The 16,241-nt window shown below is 52.0% G+C and overlaps 1 protein-coding gene across 1 annotated transcript in view; it reads right to left on the bottom strand.

Moving 5' to 3' along the window:
• Positions 1–3,601: 3,601 nt before the first annotated feature.
• The window catches only part of C2CD2 (C2 calcium dependent domain containing 2), a 59,553-nt gene continuing 46,913 nt past the window's right edge, over positions 3,602–16,241 (bottom strand). The window contains exons 12-14 of the mRNA XM_007452874.1: positions 14,371–14,498; positions 12,425–12,752; positions 3,602–3,971 (exon numbers count right to left, since the gene is read on the bottom strand). Coding sequence (XP_007452936.1) covers positions 3,751–3,971; positions 12,425–12,752; positions 14,371–14,498 — 677 coding nt within the window. The 3' untranslated portion in view covers positions 3,602–3,750. The remainder of the gene's footprint in view (positions 3,972–12,424; positions 12,753–14,370; positions 14,499–16,241) is intronic.

Genomic DNA, 16,241 nt, shown 5'->3' with positions numbered 1-16,241 from the left:
AAAAAAAAAAAAAAATATATATATATATATATATATATATATATATATATATATATATATATATATAGCTTTGATACGATATCGGGGGAAAAAAACCCTACAAGCCTAAATTATAAACGGCACATCACTGAGCAGTTGGCAGCTGGGTGAATGGGGCAGTTTGCTGTATTTCAAATGCGTCCTCATCCGGAAAGTAGGAATGTCCCCCCAAAAAAAGGAACCAGAGAGGTGTGACCTGAGTTTGCTTCGCAGGATTAGCAGTGCTGGCGTCCCTGTGCCGCTTGCTTTGGTCATCACGCCTTCGCAGGTTTGGGGCAGCAGAGGCAGGGCCTGGCGTCAGGGTCTAGGCCGGCGCTGAGACCTGTTTTTCATCTGATGGAATTAAATGTTCTGACTTCGAACATCCACCAACTTACACTGTCAGGTTTCAAGAGAGCCGAGATGGTTACTCAGAAAACATTTGAATTGAGCGGCAGCAGCGTAAATTAATCTTTCCCGTTCTGTTCGAGAAGAAAATCTGCAATATTCTTCTATAGATGTGGCCAGAGAAACAATCGAACGTCTGGACTGGCACCCAGCTTGTGACTGGTTGGCAGCGGCAGGCCAGGTAGCCCTCTCTAGGAACCCAGGGCCGCTTGTGAACTTAAACTTGAGACCTGATTTAAATAAACTGCTCGGTCTAAACCTTTGTCCTCACGGCAGGTTTTCAACTGGGACGATGAGATGGGTACTTCTGTTGATGCTACGTGAAAACATACACGCACACCTAAGGGTCCATTTCATTCCTCCGCAAAAAACACAGGCTCGTCCTTAAACAAATCCAAGAGAATTGTTGACAGCTCATTAAAACCAATGTGACCAGCTGGTTCCAGACATACAGACGCACATTAACATTAGTGCTCGCGAGAAACTGCTTCCAAAACACCACTCTGCAAAGATTTCATCAAGACAAAACAGAAACAAAAACAAAAGCCCTCAAAACACTCCAGCATGTGGAAAAGGTAAGGGAATAAGGTGACTTACAAACGAGTAGGTTTTGCATTTGGTGTATAATCTAGATTGATGTTATGACACTTACTTTGACATAAATATCCTACATCATTAAAAAACAGATCTGGATAAACAGCTTGGAAAGGAAACATTCACAGTATCGATACAGTCCCTGTTCTTATGGTGCGACCCTGGCCCTATGCTTCTTTCTCATCCTATTCCCTGCTACGTTAGTGTCCGCCGTAACTTCAGAAAAAGCCATTTGATGGTGACTATGTGTGTGTGTCTGGAGGGTAAGCTCTGGGATTGACTCAAATGTACAGGGTTCTTGATGTGCATCCAATAGACACCAAGAAATATGCATCTCCCCAGCAACACTGTCCCCCTCGAGTTAATCCACGTGCTTCTCACACATGGGGTGGACGCAGCCCACCTGACACATTCCCAGGACCCTGAAGAGGTTTCAAGTCACGAGGAAGCTGAGAAAGCAGAGCCCTGGATAAAGGTATGAAGCGGTGAACAGAATGCTCATGGGGTCTTTCAGGAATGGGAACAGCTAAGACTTTTTTTTTAGAGTGAGAAAGCTGAATCTGAAACTCTTGACACCTTCACACTTGAATAGATCGAGTCCATCTGAATTTCCAACTCAAAAACAAATTGTACTAACTACTACTGATCAGTGCCTGGAATTCGACACACAATATCCTCTTAGAATAAATTCTGGAATGTCACGGGTTCTGTGGACCACATGAGAGAGAACAGTAATCCTTCAAGTAGGAGAGAACATTAATGAGACCATCGGTTCCAAAAAGACTAGTAGCGATTACTAGCCTCTGGGGGCTAACTTGGTATGAACATACTATATTTTGGAATACCAGGTGCTAATTTACAGTGATTACAATTGGGGTATAATCTTTAAAAGCAAACTATGCTGAAAAAGTCATTTTACAGTTACTCGATAATTCTCGGGATACCTAAGAATTTTAACATTGTGCATTTTACAATAAAATTCTTAATGTAGTTTTCTAATCTCTCCCTCAAAAAAAAGGAAAGGAAAAAATTCTATAATTTTGATTTTTATAAAGGTTTTTGCTCATCCACGGCTCGCTTACTCCTGAAATATATGTTTAAGGATTCACAAAAGCAGCTATAGGAAGGAACTCACCCAATTTCACATCTGTGACAGGAGCCAAGTTTTCATTGTAGCCTTTAAATATTATTGGAGGAAAATGAATCTTACTCAAAACCTTTCACCCTGATTAACAAGTGGGTTTTTTTTGTTTGTTTTTTTTTGCGGTACGTGGGCATCTCACTGTTGTGGCCTCTCCCGTTGCGGAGCACAGGCTCCGGACACGTAGGCTCAGCGGCCACGGCTCACGTGCCCAGCCGCTCCGCGGCATGTGGGATCTTCCCGGACCGGGGCACGAACCCGCGTCCCCCGCATCGGCAGGCGGACTCTACCACTGCGCCACCAGGGAAGCCCAACAAGTGCTTTTTAATAAGCATGTCTCCTAAAAGTGTTTCAGTGAGAAGGAGTGGACGATGTGAAAATTGTGAATGAACCCCAGGGTAACGGCGTACAGATGAGGAGTGGTTTGGAAGACTCGTAGGGATATTAACATCGTGTGCCGAACTGACTGTTTTTTTCCACTGGAAATCAAAACAAGGGCATCCCAAGAGTTGCTAAACACAGTAGAATTCTGAAGAGCTCAGAGAAGTGTGATGCACGTTTGGCTCATTTGTTATTAAACTTGCATTCCTAAGACTCACATCTGAGACATAAAATAATTTCCTCTCTTGCCCTAAAAGTACTTTGTTTCGGCTATGGGCAATATTTGGCAAACCAACCTTGGACTGCAGAAAAACCATATGTGTGTGGTGCCCGTGTCCCTCTAGCTGTGGCTTATTGCTCCTAACTTCATCTTTTGGTGCTTCTGTGAACAAGGAGGCCGGACGGGAGAGAAACATTCCATGTGTTGGCTGCTCTGTTGGTATTATTACAGCTCTGATGCTATAGAGAAAAATATAAAAACCACATAAGGATTTATATATCTCCCACTCGTAAACAGGCTCAAAGCAAACTTAGAAAAGTGTTCAGCATAATATGCATAAGATATATTTAGTATTTGCATAATTTTTCAAGTTATATGGCTAATATCAAAGGCAAGTGTCTTCCTGCGTTTGTCAGTGTTTCCATTCCCATGGTAATTTCTGTTTGCCTGTGTCCCACCTCTTAGTACTCAGGGCCGCCTGCACTTTTTATTCTGAGCAGCCAATTAGGAGAGGTGACCCACCCATTCCGCTCACAGTGACAGCACAGAGGCGGCCTCCTCTTTGTGATGTGGTCCAGGCACGGACCAAAGTTAGAGCATGGAGGGCAGAGCTTGTCCCCCTCCCCTGCCCGTCCACAGCCCCTTGTGGTAAGTTCCATAGTCCACACAGTGGTATATAGCCTTCTCCCGTTTTAACTTCAACTCTTAGACGTGAGCACCACCCACGCTGCGAGCCGTCGGGTCTCGTGGCTTCCGGTGGCAAACTGGGCTTTGTAGGTTCTCTCCGGGGGAAACCTCCTGGCTGGAGACTCAGACTGTTTTTTGTTGTTGTTTTTTTTCCCTTTAAAAGATGAAATTGTTGGAAAAAACCCCAGCTAGACTGGGGACAGGGAGGCCGTCCACAACTCACGGGCCCTCTGGCTGTGTCCTGGCGGGTGGCTACGGAGGGTCCACGTCTGCAGCATCGCGGGGAAGGAGGCGTGCCGGCCTACGGGCGGGGGTCCAGGGGGGCGCCGTTCGCGGTGCTCTGGCCCCGGTGTCTGGAGAGCAGCTTCTTGTTCAGGAACCGGGCAAGCGTCGCCCCCTTCCTCCGCGGCCCTGCCGGCTGCTGCAGGAACACCAGGTCGTTGTGGGACTGGCTCAGGCCGGGGTCTTTCTGCTGGTGCCGCCGGCGGAAGAACAGCTTCGCGCCCTTCCTTAAAATCCCTCCTGTAAGAGCAAGGCACGGGGTCAGCGGGGCTGCGGGTGAAAAGCCTGGTGGGCGACGCGTCCAGGAGGAAAGGAAGGAAGGCGGCTCCCACCAGCGACTCTAATAGAAGGCAGCCTGTGACTGCAGCGCGCCTCCCTGTTGGCACAAGAAAGGCAGCTGGGTCTGGCCTGAGCACAGCATAAGTGCTTCCAAGGCGCAGTGAGCAGAGGTCACTTGGAATCCATTCCCAGGCAGGCGTCTAGATCCCTGACTTTTAGAGACTCCCCATCACGAGGAGGGCTGTAAACGGCAGAGCAGTGCTTTGTGCCCCAGAAAGGACGCTCATGCTATTAAAACCAAATTAAGGACTCTGAGAACAATGGTATTCACTCTCTTAGGAAATTTAAATAACATTTATTCTTTTGGGGAGGAAGATCTTTTACAACTTCAGATCCAGCACGTGTGTATCAGGCTAAGTCACATGAAATGTCTGTTACTTGATCACTTTAGACCTAAAACCCTCGATCTTGCTTGCTTTGACCTATCTGTATATGACGTCAAGTGGTGCAATATGAAATAGAAAAAAAATTAGCAGCAGCAATGATTTCCACGGCAATGGTTCCTTAAAGGTTAAGTGCCAGCTAACATATCAATGGCCAGAGCCCACTAACCTGCTTCCATTTTCACAAACTAGTTTCACATCCTATGAACAAGGCCCAGGGGGATCAGGGGGCCCTTCCAGCCAGGCTGGGAAACCCATGACCACGTGCATGTAGGTGTTAATGACTCTGAAAGGAGAATGGTCTGACCATCTCAATAAGGAGCTTTATAGCTAATCTGGCAAAATTCATTCTTTTCACGACAGATCCAAAGAATACTTCCACGCCTATGACATATGCAGAAACCATCCTGGCTTATCCAAACGGGAGGCTGGAAGGCGTCACTTTGCTTTCCTACATGAAATGTATGGACAGTTGTGGAATCTGACTCAGCCTTATCCACAGACCTTTGCATAATCAGCACTTACCTCGGGAAAAACAGCACGCCCGTGACTTTAAGAGGCCATTTACTGGACCTGAACTTAAGGATGCATGTCTGAGGGGAGATATATATATATATATATATATATATATATGTGGAGCTGGGTCACTTTGCTGTACAGTAGAAACTAACACAACATTGTAAAGCAACTGTCCTTCCATAAACATTTTTGTAAAAAAGAAATTTTCCAATTAACAATGAAGGAAAAAAAAAAAAGGATGCGTGTCCTACTTGCTCTGCCTGGGTTAAGCAGCAGGACACAGCTCAAAGCTCCAAGGAATGGGCCGAATTTAATTTGGTCAAAGCTGCCCAAAAGATTTGTTTTTCATTTGCTCTTTGGATACAATCAACCTATTGCAAAGACTCACTCGGACATTTTCTACCATTATCTAAAGCTGGAGGCGGTGTACAGGGGGGCTGAGGAAGGCTGGGAAGGGATGAGGCGGAAGGATGAGTATAACAGTGTCAGTGGCTTTAGGCTCAACGGGCTTCTCCTTGGGCCAGAAAGGTCTGTTCCGGGAGCCGTTCAAATCCCTGTAGGATGCAGCGTATCTCAGAAAACCACCGGGTAGGGTGTGTTACGGCAGGGGTCACCACCACTGACAGGGCTTGACCCTGGACTCTGGCCAGTCCCGGGGGCAGATGCAGTGATGCCCACCGGTCAGTTACCCAGCATATCGCAAGTCCCGGGGCCTCCCAGCCTGACCAGGTTACCTCAGATTGGGGTGGGGGTGGGGGACCTAGGAGGTATTTCTGATCTCTAGGTACCTGCTTTGGGTTAAGCTTGGAGCCCCCAAATAGCACATGAATGGGGTGCTGTCACATTGGAACAGAGGAGAGGAAGTTCTGATGGATCTACTCCGTCAACCTGGACCCTAACGCCACACGCCACCCCCATCTCCCCGGGGCAGGGGGCAGGGGATGGAAGTGTGGAGAGGGGAACAGACCAATCCATCCCCCAGGCCAGCTGCAGATCTAGGGATGTGGAAGCCCGGCAGAAAGAGGATCTCCCCTGGAAGGCTCCATCTGCAAAGCCCATTTCATGCATGTCCCTGTGCTGCAATTCAGTCTGGGGTCTGCAGCCAAGATCTGAGGTGTGAGCAGGGGTGGTGTCATGGGTCGGATCGTGTCCCTCCAGAATTCTTATGCTGGGGTCCGAACCCCAGCACCTCAGAACGTGACCTTGTTTGGAGATACGGTCACTAAAGAGGCAATTAAGTTATAGCGAGGTCATTAGGACAGGTGCTAATCCAGTATGACTACTGTCCTTATAAAAACGGGAAATTTGGACAGAGACATGCAGGGAGACGCCGTGTGAAGATGAGGGCAGAGCTCAAGGTGATGCGTCTACAAGCCTCGGAGTGACAACGATGGTTAACAAACCCCCAGAAGCTGGGGGAGAGCCTGGGACAGATTCTCCCTCGTAGCCTCGGGAGGAACCAGCCCTGCCACACCTTTATCGTGGACTTCCAGCCTCCAGAACTCAGAGAGAAGAAATCTCTGTTGTTTAAACCACCCCATCTGCGGTACTTTGTTACAGCAGCCCCAGGAATCTAACACAGACAAGAAAGGGCAGGGGAGGATGCGACTTCAGATGAGGGTCCTGAGGCACCGGCCACGTCCTCCTGTTTATCCTCGGACCCTGGACGCCCCGTGTTAGATCAGGGCAGAGGGCAGATGCTAGAGCAGTCTTCTCAGCCCCAAGACACGCTGGAGTCGGGCAGCAACCTGGAAAACCTCCAGACGTCCAGGTCCCAGCCCTGGGGAATCTGATGTGAGGGGTTCTGGGGAGACGTCAGGACATCAGCATCTTTTACAAAATCCCCAGGTCTTTCTAACATGCAGCTGGGGCTGGAAACCACCCACCAAGGTCTGGTCAAACCGCCATCAGTGGAAAACTGCTACGTGGAAACTGGTACGTGGAAAACTGGAAACTGGTACGTGGAAAACTGCTAAGGACACAGACGTCAGCACCGGGGACCAGACCAGAGGGCAGAAGGTAAGCAGTGCGTTCACTTTCTTTTACATAGTTTCCTGATGCCCCTTTACGTTTTAATATCTCAGGGCTGTGCGGGACGGGGGACGGGGACATGGCAGCCTAGCCTGCAGGGCACAGCACCCGGTTCTGAGGGTCTGGCTTTGCACCCTGGATTGAGTGAGAAGCCAGAACACAGGGACAGGCGAGGGGCAGCTGTGCTCAAAACTCCTTAAAAAGGGAGTCTGCACACTTCTGAGCGGTCGCTTTCTCTCGTTTAAATGACACTGCACCTGAAACGCCTAAACTTCAAATTCTCCTCACGTTAACATAAAACAGCAAGAACTCGCGTCCTGGGAGCAGAGCTGGTAGAGCAGATGCGTTGGCCGTAACTGTTTAAACGGCCCTGCTGGCTGTGCTTTGTTTCAGCAGCGTCCCCGCCCCCAGCCAGCGCCATGTCGGCCGCGGACCTGTGCTGCCCTGACAGACCTGCCACGCGGTGTTTCTGTTCTTGGTCCTTACGCCCACCCTCTGGAGCAGGTGTGCTGTGCTGTTAACTTTGCCTGTTCAGCGTCGCCGCCTGAACTGGATGCTGTCATGTGTACCCTGGTGTGCATCGTCCTGAGGTCACGTGCACGGCTCACCAGGTCCACGTTTCCCCTAACTTGACACCACTTGTCATGGCTTCTGTGGGGACGTCGGCTTCTCGGACAGAGGGCAGTCATGTGAGGGGAGACACCGAGGTTTGCAAATCTACAGGCTGGAGTCCCGGTTATGTCTCCCAGCCACCTCTGAGGGTGCTCTCATCTCTTGCTTACAAATAGGGAAGCAGAGACTCGGAGGGGTGACGTGCTCTGCCCTACAAAGCCGTGCTCTCGAGCCTGGCTCTTGTGTGCTGCTAAGCATGGCATCTGAGCTGGAAGTGGCCAGTAGGCGTCTGGAGCGCCGGTCTGCGGGTGGCCGCTGGCGAAGCCTCTGGAGGGCGAGGTGGATGCAGCTCCCAGAGGGATCGCAGAGCAGAGCCCTGCTCTCTGGGAACGACTCTGACAGGCTTTCCAGAATGATGTAAATCTCCCGAGAGGCGTGCTGGCGGCCTGGGTAGGACAGAACATTCCAGCAATGTGAGCCCATCTCCAGGGTCCACAGACTAACTCACCAAACGTGAAGAATAACTAGCACAGACAGAGGTTATTCCACTTTCATGACTAAATAAAAATGTTACCGTCCGTTTAAACTTGGCCAGTAAAGCACGACGACCTTGGGGGTAAGTCACGCCGGAAGGACGTGGCCACTGGTGGGCTCAGCGGACGCTGATGTGGCTGCACCACAGGTGGGCGTGAGGTCGTAGCTCAGACGGGCCAGTGCCCCCTCAGCTGCTGGCAGGCGGTGCCGTAAGGCGCCGCCATGACTAATGGACATCGGAGCTCGGTTTTCTGTGCCAGTTTGTCCCAGAACGCCCAGTGACTCCATCCCAATACTGAGCTGAGTGCCGCAGGGAAGGCTCCTGGTCGATGTGGTCCAGATCTCCCTCAGTGCCTGAGCTCTAGCAGATAACCCGGAGTGAGGTGGGTGGGCTTCAGCCAATCACTGAATGCCTGAGAAGGTTCAAGACTGCCCCAAGACTGCGGCGCCAGCTCCTGCCTGCCCTGCAGATTTCGGACTCATCAACACGAACCGGTTCCTTGAAATACAGAACCTATTGGCTCTGCTTCCCTGGAGAACCCTGGCCGAGAGAAGAACTCCAGTTTGGTATGTCACAGTTGACTCTGGGCCCACAGAATCTGTCACCCTTTGCTGATAGGGAAATTCACATCAATGGGGCAAGGCCGCTGGGGCCGTTTGGATTTAATAAGCCCACCTCCTTCCCTCTGGGCTACCTCATCCACACCACAGGCATGAAGCAAGACGCAGGCCTCACTCCCAATCTTAAAGATGCCTGAAGGTAAGATCTGGAAACAGGTTATGTGAAATTTCAGGCAAATAACCAAACTCTTAGATGGGACAGGCAAGAAAAAAGATCTTTCCCAGGTTCTAAAAACAATCATAAGACTAAAGGTTAATAAAAAAAACAATCATAAGGCTAAGGTATAAACAGATATATGAAGGAATTAAAAATAATTATTCTAAATTATAGCTTTAATGTTGCAAATATTCCCAAATTTATTCCACTCGTCTCAGTTTAACAGACGTAAATCGCTCATTGAAGAATGCATCTTAACATCTTACAGGTAGGAAAACAGTGACCAAAAGCAACCTTATAAATTAAAGTCTGCTGCCCAAACAACAGCTTTAGATTACAAGGGGAACCACGGAAGGCCCAATTACAGAAGTGACGACTTTTTGGAACCAAGGACCATTAAGGGAGTCGGTCTGTCTGAATTTCTTGGCAAGGTGGTTTTGTCAAGTCAGCTAACACAGGGATGCCTTCCCGAGATGATGGCCCCTCTACTACCAGACCAGGGCACTTTGAAGGAGGAAGATGGGAAAACTGGCACCCGGGGATGGTCCAAGTGGAAAGCGATGGGAGGGAAAAGGAAGGGGGGTGGGGTTAACTTCCGGCTCAGTTACAATATGTGCTTTTCTCATAGCAAGGCTATACTTAATTAAAAAATATATATATAAAACAGAAATAACTTACTGTGTAGGCAATTAATTCTGGCTGGCATAGCGATCCTCTTAAGTTAAAGGGCATGAGCAGGGATGGAGAGAAGGAAGAGGTGAAAAGAAAAGTTTGCAACAGCAAAATCAGAACGAGAGACGTAAGAGTTTGAAGCATTTGCGTTATATACAACATGGGACGTTACTGTGCAGGATGCTTGGCAAGGTTTGTTTTTGTTTTCCTTTTTAATATTTTTCAGAGTCTCCACCAATGCTTTTGTTCTTACTTGTGGTAAAATACACATAACATAAAATGCACCACCGTAGCCAGTTCTAAGTGTAGAGTTCGGTTGTATTAAGAACATTCACATATTTGTACTACAGCACATCAATGCTTTGTTAAGCTAAAAATGAAACCAAATTTAAGGAATGCATTTCCTGTCTTGGCTGCATCATAACCATATGTACATTTCCAATCAGCAGGGTTCCAGGGGAATTCTAAATAGGTAGTCTTGGAAGGCTAGAGCCAACTCCTTCCTATGACAGGGGATGCAGGTGGCTCTTGAACTGAAAAATAGGCTTCAGTTTACAAAGGAGAGGAAACTCCACAGAGCTGCCCCCTAGATCACCAGTTTGGAAAAAATTCTGGTGGAAAAGGAAAACTATTTGGTACCCATAAAGCGTAATCATCTAAGGTTCTGACAGTATCTCGTAGAGATGCCGAGTGCAAATCTCTCAGGAAACAATGGAATGAAAAGCAATTTTTAAAACGCTGCCCAGTGCGTCCCTTTGAAAACTCCCGGGTCTGTGCAGCGCTAAGAGTGAGGTGCATGACCGCTGGCTCAGCGTCCGTACCCGGCCCCAGCTGCCAGGCCTCAGGGTGGAGCAAAAGGCACACCTGCCGGCACCAGGTCCCCAAGAGTGAGGGTGTCATCCACCTGGCCGGTGACGGGAGAGGAGCGGGGTGGCCAGGACACAGCAAGGACAGAAACCCAAGGAAAAGAGCTCCCCGGAAGGGACAGCAGAGGGAGGGAGGGAGGCAGGGCAGGAGGGATGGGATGAAGGAACAGCGGTCTCTGAACGGGCCTGGGGTGGTGAGGCTCGGCCTTCCAGAATGAACGGACGGCGGGAGGGAGGGGCGGGTTCTGTGAGAAGAGGAGGTGGCCTGCTGGTCCATCAGGTCACAGACGGGTCACCCCACCTGCACCCCACCCTGCCCAGTGCCCACCTGCCTTCCTCAGGTCCAGGGGAGCCCCCTTGGGCTGCTCTGGCCCCAAGACAAAGCCCAGGCCGGGGGCACGTGCCGGGCTGTGGACCAGCGGCCGGGCCACCTTTTCCAGAACAGAAGCCAGGGAGCCGCCACAGAGGGCGGTGCTCATTGCCACGCGGCTCCCGGCCCCCCGACAGGTCCTCGGGATGAGGCGCCAAGCCCGGGCGGCGGGCAGATAGAGCCCGAGCTCCATCGCAGGGTCTGGAAATCACACCCAGGAGCCCTGCTCCTTCCTCTCTCTCTGCCTCTTCCTTGGCCTCCACCCTGTCTGTCCCGCTCTGCTCCAGTGAGGGGGTGGGTCATGGGGGAGCCCGGGAAGCCAACGGGAAAGAGGAGGGGAAGGCAGGATGCCGACCTTCCCCAGCGGGGCTCTCGGCTCGGCCCCGGGGACGCTGGGGCCACGGGATGCTGTGGTCGGGTGCTGAGCACCACCCCTGGCCTCCACCCACCTGAACCCCCAGCACCCTCTGCCCCCAGCCATGGCCGGTGCCCCCCGGGGAGGGGGCACGATCGCCCCACGTAGGAACCACTGGTCCGTGGCACCAAGAACAGAGCAGCTCCCCAAAGTTCCCGACCCGACTGGCTGAGACTCCTAATGTCTACACTTGTGGGGGAGCCGGGACTTGGTGCAGAGTTGCACCCAGGACTGCTGGTTTGGCTCCGGCCCCTGCCTGGGCTCTCCCGGCCTGTCCTCTGCACTGGGCCCTCCTATTACCGCCTGGCCGGTGGGGTTCTCGGGGAGGTGGGCACACGTGGTGAGCACATCCCCATTTACAGAGGAGGGAGCTGAGACTCAGTGAGTCTTGAAGCCTCACATCTAGAAATGGCCCGAGCCTCTGGACTACCTTCCCTCGGCAAGTATCTTCAGGTCACCATCGTGCCAAAGCACCGTCTGGGAAAAACTGCATGCGTTGAAGACATTTACAGATTTAGAGCACTGATTTAGCGCTAACGGGAAACAGTCGCTTATTCCAATGCAATGATTCCCTCACCACTGCACACATATTAAGTTAATCGGCTAATTTTCTAGGGAGCTCATCTCCCCGTGGACCCTGTCAGGGTCGAGTGGGGAAGTCTGGTTCGCTTTCCGTTGGAGGGGGGAGTCTGAGAGGCACACAAGGGGAGGGGTGCCCATCTCCGCAGCTGAGGGAAGCCCAGTCTCTGCCCGGCTGGTCTCTCTGGCTCCATCGTGGTACCTGGCTCCTGACCCCTCTCAATGCTCTGGATGCCTCTACTCCTGCGGGGAGGAGCGCCCAGACAGAGGAAGGGGCGCTTCTAGCCGTGAACACCAATTGCCTCCACAAATGAAGAGACATGACCCGGCCGCTCACACTGGGAAGGATTCTGAATACAGCCTGCACCCCCTACCCCTGCCCATGGGCTCTAAATGGGCTCGGATGTTCAGCGCAGGTGTTTCTGCAGGTGTAGGGGCGCTGAGGGTGGGGTGCCCTTGCAGAGGAGAAGGGAAGGAAAGCAGAGGGTGAGAACTTGCTTAGCTTGGAACTAGTAGGAGAGCAAAGCCGTGGGGCAGGGGGGAGTGGTGGGGAGTGAGGAGGGGTGGGCAGGGCGGGCAAGGGAGGGGCTGGTACCTTTACGCTTCTGGGAAGTGCCCGGCTCCAGCTCAGACACACTCAGGGAGTGCTCCGACAGCTCATCCCCAGCAGGGTCCCGCAGGGCCTGGCCACCCCAGGCACTGGCCCCGGCCGGTGGCTCCTCTTCCAAGTCCCAGGAATCCAGCTCAGTCTCCTGGGGCTCCAGGGCCAGCCGGGCCCCTGCTGGGGTCTCCTTCCCCCCCTCGGGTGGGGCAGGGGCCACAGACGCCCCTGGCTGGTCCAAGGCATCCTTCTGGCAGGTGCTGTCCATGGAGGCTGCGTAGTCCAGCATCAGGGAGGCGTCGTTGTCCTGACATAGTGAGGTCTACCCGGGAGGTGAGAGACAAAGTCAGGGAAAGGAAGATGCCAAGGATACTGGGAAGAAGCAGCGGGTGAGGAAAAGCCTCAGCAGCCCTGTCCAAACATCCTGGCTGGTGGTCTCAGCGTCAGAAGGCGCGCCGCCCCTCCAAGGAGGCAGCTAAGGGAAGCATGGGCTGAAACACAGTGGACGAAGGTCTCCTGTGGCAGAGGGTCGGCCCGAGGTCGCAGGCTGGGGGGGTCTGGGGGAAGAGCATCCTTCCTACGTATGGGATGGCAGACGGGGTGACAGAGGATGTGAGCTCTGGAGTGCCAGATTCGATTTATCTTTAACCTTTGTTCCTACAGCATTTTTGTGTATCGTGCAAGGAGGAACTGACCGCTATGCACTTTGTATCCTAAGAGTTATATTTGTATGTAAAAGAGATGTAGGTGCTTGGGGGTGGGAAAGTGGTTCGCTGGAGGGCAGGAAAGTGACTGCAGGGACATGACGGTGGCGGCTGGGGGGGTACCTGGGGGCCGGTCTGCTGTTCCTGATCTGCGTGGCAGTTGTACAGGAGAGTCTGCTAAGTGACAGGTGACAACTGCCCTTTTCTGAGCCAAGTCAGAAGTGCCCACTGACTCAGTTTGGGTCAAATTTTACCATCAGCAGAGATATTAACTGCAGTCGGTTAGATGGACTAAATGATCTAGAATAAAATCTCAGAGAAGGCGCAGAGGAGGAGACAGTCACGAGCCTTGCCCGTATTTCACTCATTTATTTATTCTTCCTAAAGAAAACCCAGACATTGGGCCAGGCGCTTCCAGGGACGCCATCGCCCCCTGCTGGCTGCCTCTGGAAGCGCACCCAGGTAAGCCCAGAGACTCACCCGGCCCCTGGACACTAAGGCCACATTGGTGACTCACCTCTGGCGCCTCCCAGGACCTGTTCTGGCCCCTCTCCCAGTAGCCAAGGGGTCAACTGTCATCATGCCCTCCTACCCCACCCTCTCATGCCCTCAAAGTATCAACCCACCCTCCAAAAATTCATCTTCCTCATCCCCTCCCAGCTAGCTACCCAATGTCCCACCCGCCCCTCCACTGCTCACATTCTCCTTGCTTGTTCTGAAACGTTAAAAAGAGTAAAGGACTGTAATGTGGGCCCTTGCCTTCCGGGCGTCCACCAGGGACGCCTCGCACCCATCAGCTGCTCTGGACAAAGGTCACAGAGCAGGAGAAGGAAGGAATGGGGGTCAGGATAAGTTTTAAAACAAGCTTCGTTTCTCTGATCGTGAAAGGCGTAAACATTCACTGCAAAATGGAAACGGTTTGGAAATGTGTAATGTGTGAAGTGAAAGCTCCCCAGGATGGGGCAGCCATGAGGGTGGAGGTTCTGTCCCAAAGGGGAGTTGATATCACGCTGGTCTTTTCTCTTTCAATAATTTTTCTTCACATGATTCACCAACCTCTCGACAACCAAAGCAACCCCGGTCAGAAACTTTCAAGTTTCCTTCCTCAGCAGGACAAGCTGCGTCAGGAATGGGCCCCCGTGGGTGAGGGAATGTAAGCTGACATTTGGGGGTGGAGCTCACCGGAGCTGATCAAGGGCTGGGGCCGGGCTGACGCAGGGCGAGTGGCAGGCTCACCTTGGAGACCCCAGATATGACGATCGTGCTCTTCGTCCGCGGGGATTTGAGCTTCAGCTTCGAGGACTCGCTGAGCTGTCGGATGGCGACTTCGGCCACCGGGTCGGCACCGCTCAGCACCAGTAGCTCTGCCGGAGGAAAAGCGGGCGTGAAGCACGTTAACAGAATCTGAAGCTTTGACAGGAACTTCTGCGGCCACAGATTTGGTCTTTAAGCAGGGGTTGGCAAATATTTTCTGTAAAGGGCCAGACAGTGACCTCGTGGGCAGCCGGCCCCGTCACAAGTACTCCACGCTGACTTGGAAGCTAGGAAGCAGAGGCCGGATGTCAAAGTGTCCACGGCTGGGTTCTGGGGAAACTTCATGAGCAGGACAGGTGACGGCCCTGGGTCTGGAGCTGATGCTCTGTGGTTACACACACTCACCGAGGTGTACGCTTCAAATCATGCACTTTAACGAATGTAAACATGCCTCGATTGAGGTGAAAAACAGAAAGCTCTGAGCTTTGGGGAGATTGTGAACTTTGAAAGGCAACGCAGCTGCCCCCTGGCCCTCCCAGGAGTGGTCGAACACAAAGACTAGCGTTCGGGTGACCGAGGGCTGGCTCACTGCTTCTTCCCAGGGGTAACTCCACACTCGGGCCAACATCCGGGGAGGGCTTGACACGGACCTGTGCCCTGCAAGGAGCTCCGTGCACATTATTTCAGGTAATTAACCCCAAGCCCTCCGAGGGAGGTGCCTTTCAGTTTCCCTTTGAGAAATGGGGCAGGTAGGAGACGGCCAGGCGGGCGGCGGAGCTGAGATGCCCGGCCAGGTCTCTCCCACTCAGAGCTGATGCTGGAACTCACACTAAGGTGTCTGCTGCTGCAGAAAGATGAAAAGGACAATGGGATTAAGGGGCAGGATGTTACCAGGAACTTTTTCTCAGTTTGGCCTCGACCCGCTGACAACAGATGCTACATTGTGTGTGTGTGTGTGTGTGTGTGTGTGTGTGTGTATTTTAACGACTTAAAACATATATTGATATCCCACAAAAGGAAGATCAACTTTTTTCGGTAAACATATACACATAAAACTTTATGATAATTTTCAGTTAAACAACAAAAAAATTTATGATATCAACTCAAAGTAGTAAAGGAATTTTACTTCCTGAGAATTTTTTTTACAGAAAAAAATTTCTCAACTTAGAACTTCCTAGAAAATGTCTAGGTCAATGCCAGGAGGGTTTGGAAAGACCCTTAAGGAAGGCCCTTAAGAGAAGGCCAGCCCAGCATCTTTCTCGGAAGTAGAGGTGGATTTGGTTTCAAGAAACTAGGCCTGTTGGAAGTGATAAAATGGAAGAAATCCTTTAGGAATCACTGGATGTAAGATACTATTAAAATCTCTCTAAAACCACAGATGCTACATTTCCCAAGGCAGCGGCGAGGGACCAAGCGGCTGAGAACTCTGTGGCTGCCGACCCCGGGGGGGGCAGAGAGGGACGTGGTGAGGACGCCTGGGGAGAGGGCTGCGCCGTGAGTCCCAGGCCTTGGGACACCAGTCGGGGGGGCGCGGAGCCCAGAGCTTCCGTCCATCCTCAGCGAGCCCGTCCAGGTGCCAGCTGTGCCTGAGGAAGCTTGCAGGGCTCCTGGCTGCACGGTGCGGGCTGGTGCCACAGCACCCACAGACCAGAGGGGGAACCACAGCAGGGATGTCAGTCCGGGGTGAAGGTGCCCCCGTGGTACAAAGCAGAGCTGAGACAGGGCCCCCAGGAGCGGCCAGTGAGGGGCACTGCTTCTGTCTAGGATTTTGCAGCTGGGGGCGACCCTGCAGCTTCCAGACAACGAGGGAAGCTCCCACAGGGAAAGAAGCAGCTTTCCACTTCCGCCCGGTT

This window comes from Lipotes vexillifer, unplaced genomic scaffold (assembly GCF_000442215.2).
Source record: "Lipotes vexillifer unplaced genomic scaffold, Lipotes_vexillifer_v1.1 scaffold478, whole genome shotgun sequence".
Classification (NCBI taxonomy): Eukaryota; Metazoa; Chordata; class Mammalia; order Artiodactyla; family Lipotidae; genus Lipotes; species Lipotes vexillifer.
The sequence above is the reverse complement of the archived record's forward strand: the minus strand, read 5'-3'. Positions and strand labels throughout refer to the sequence as shown.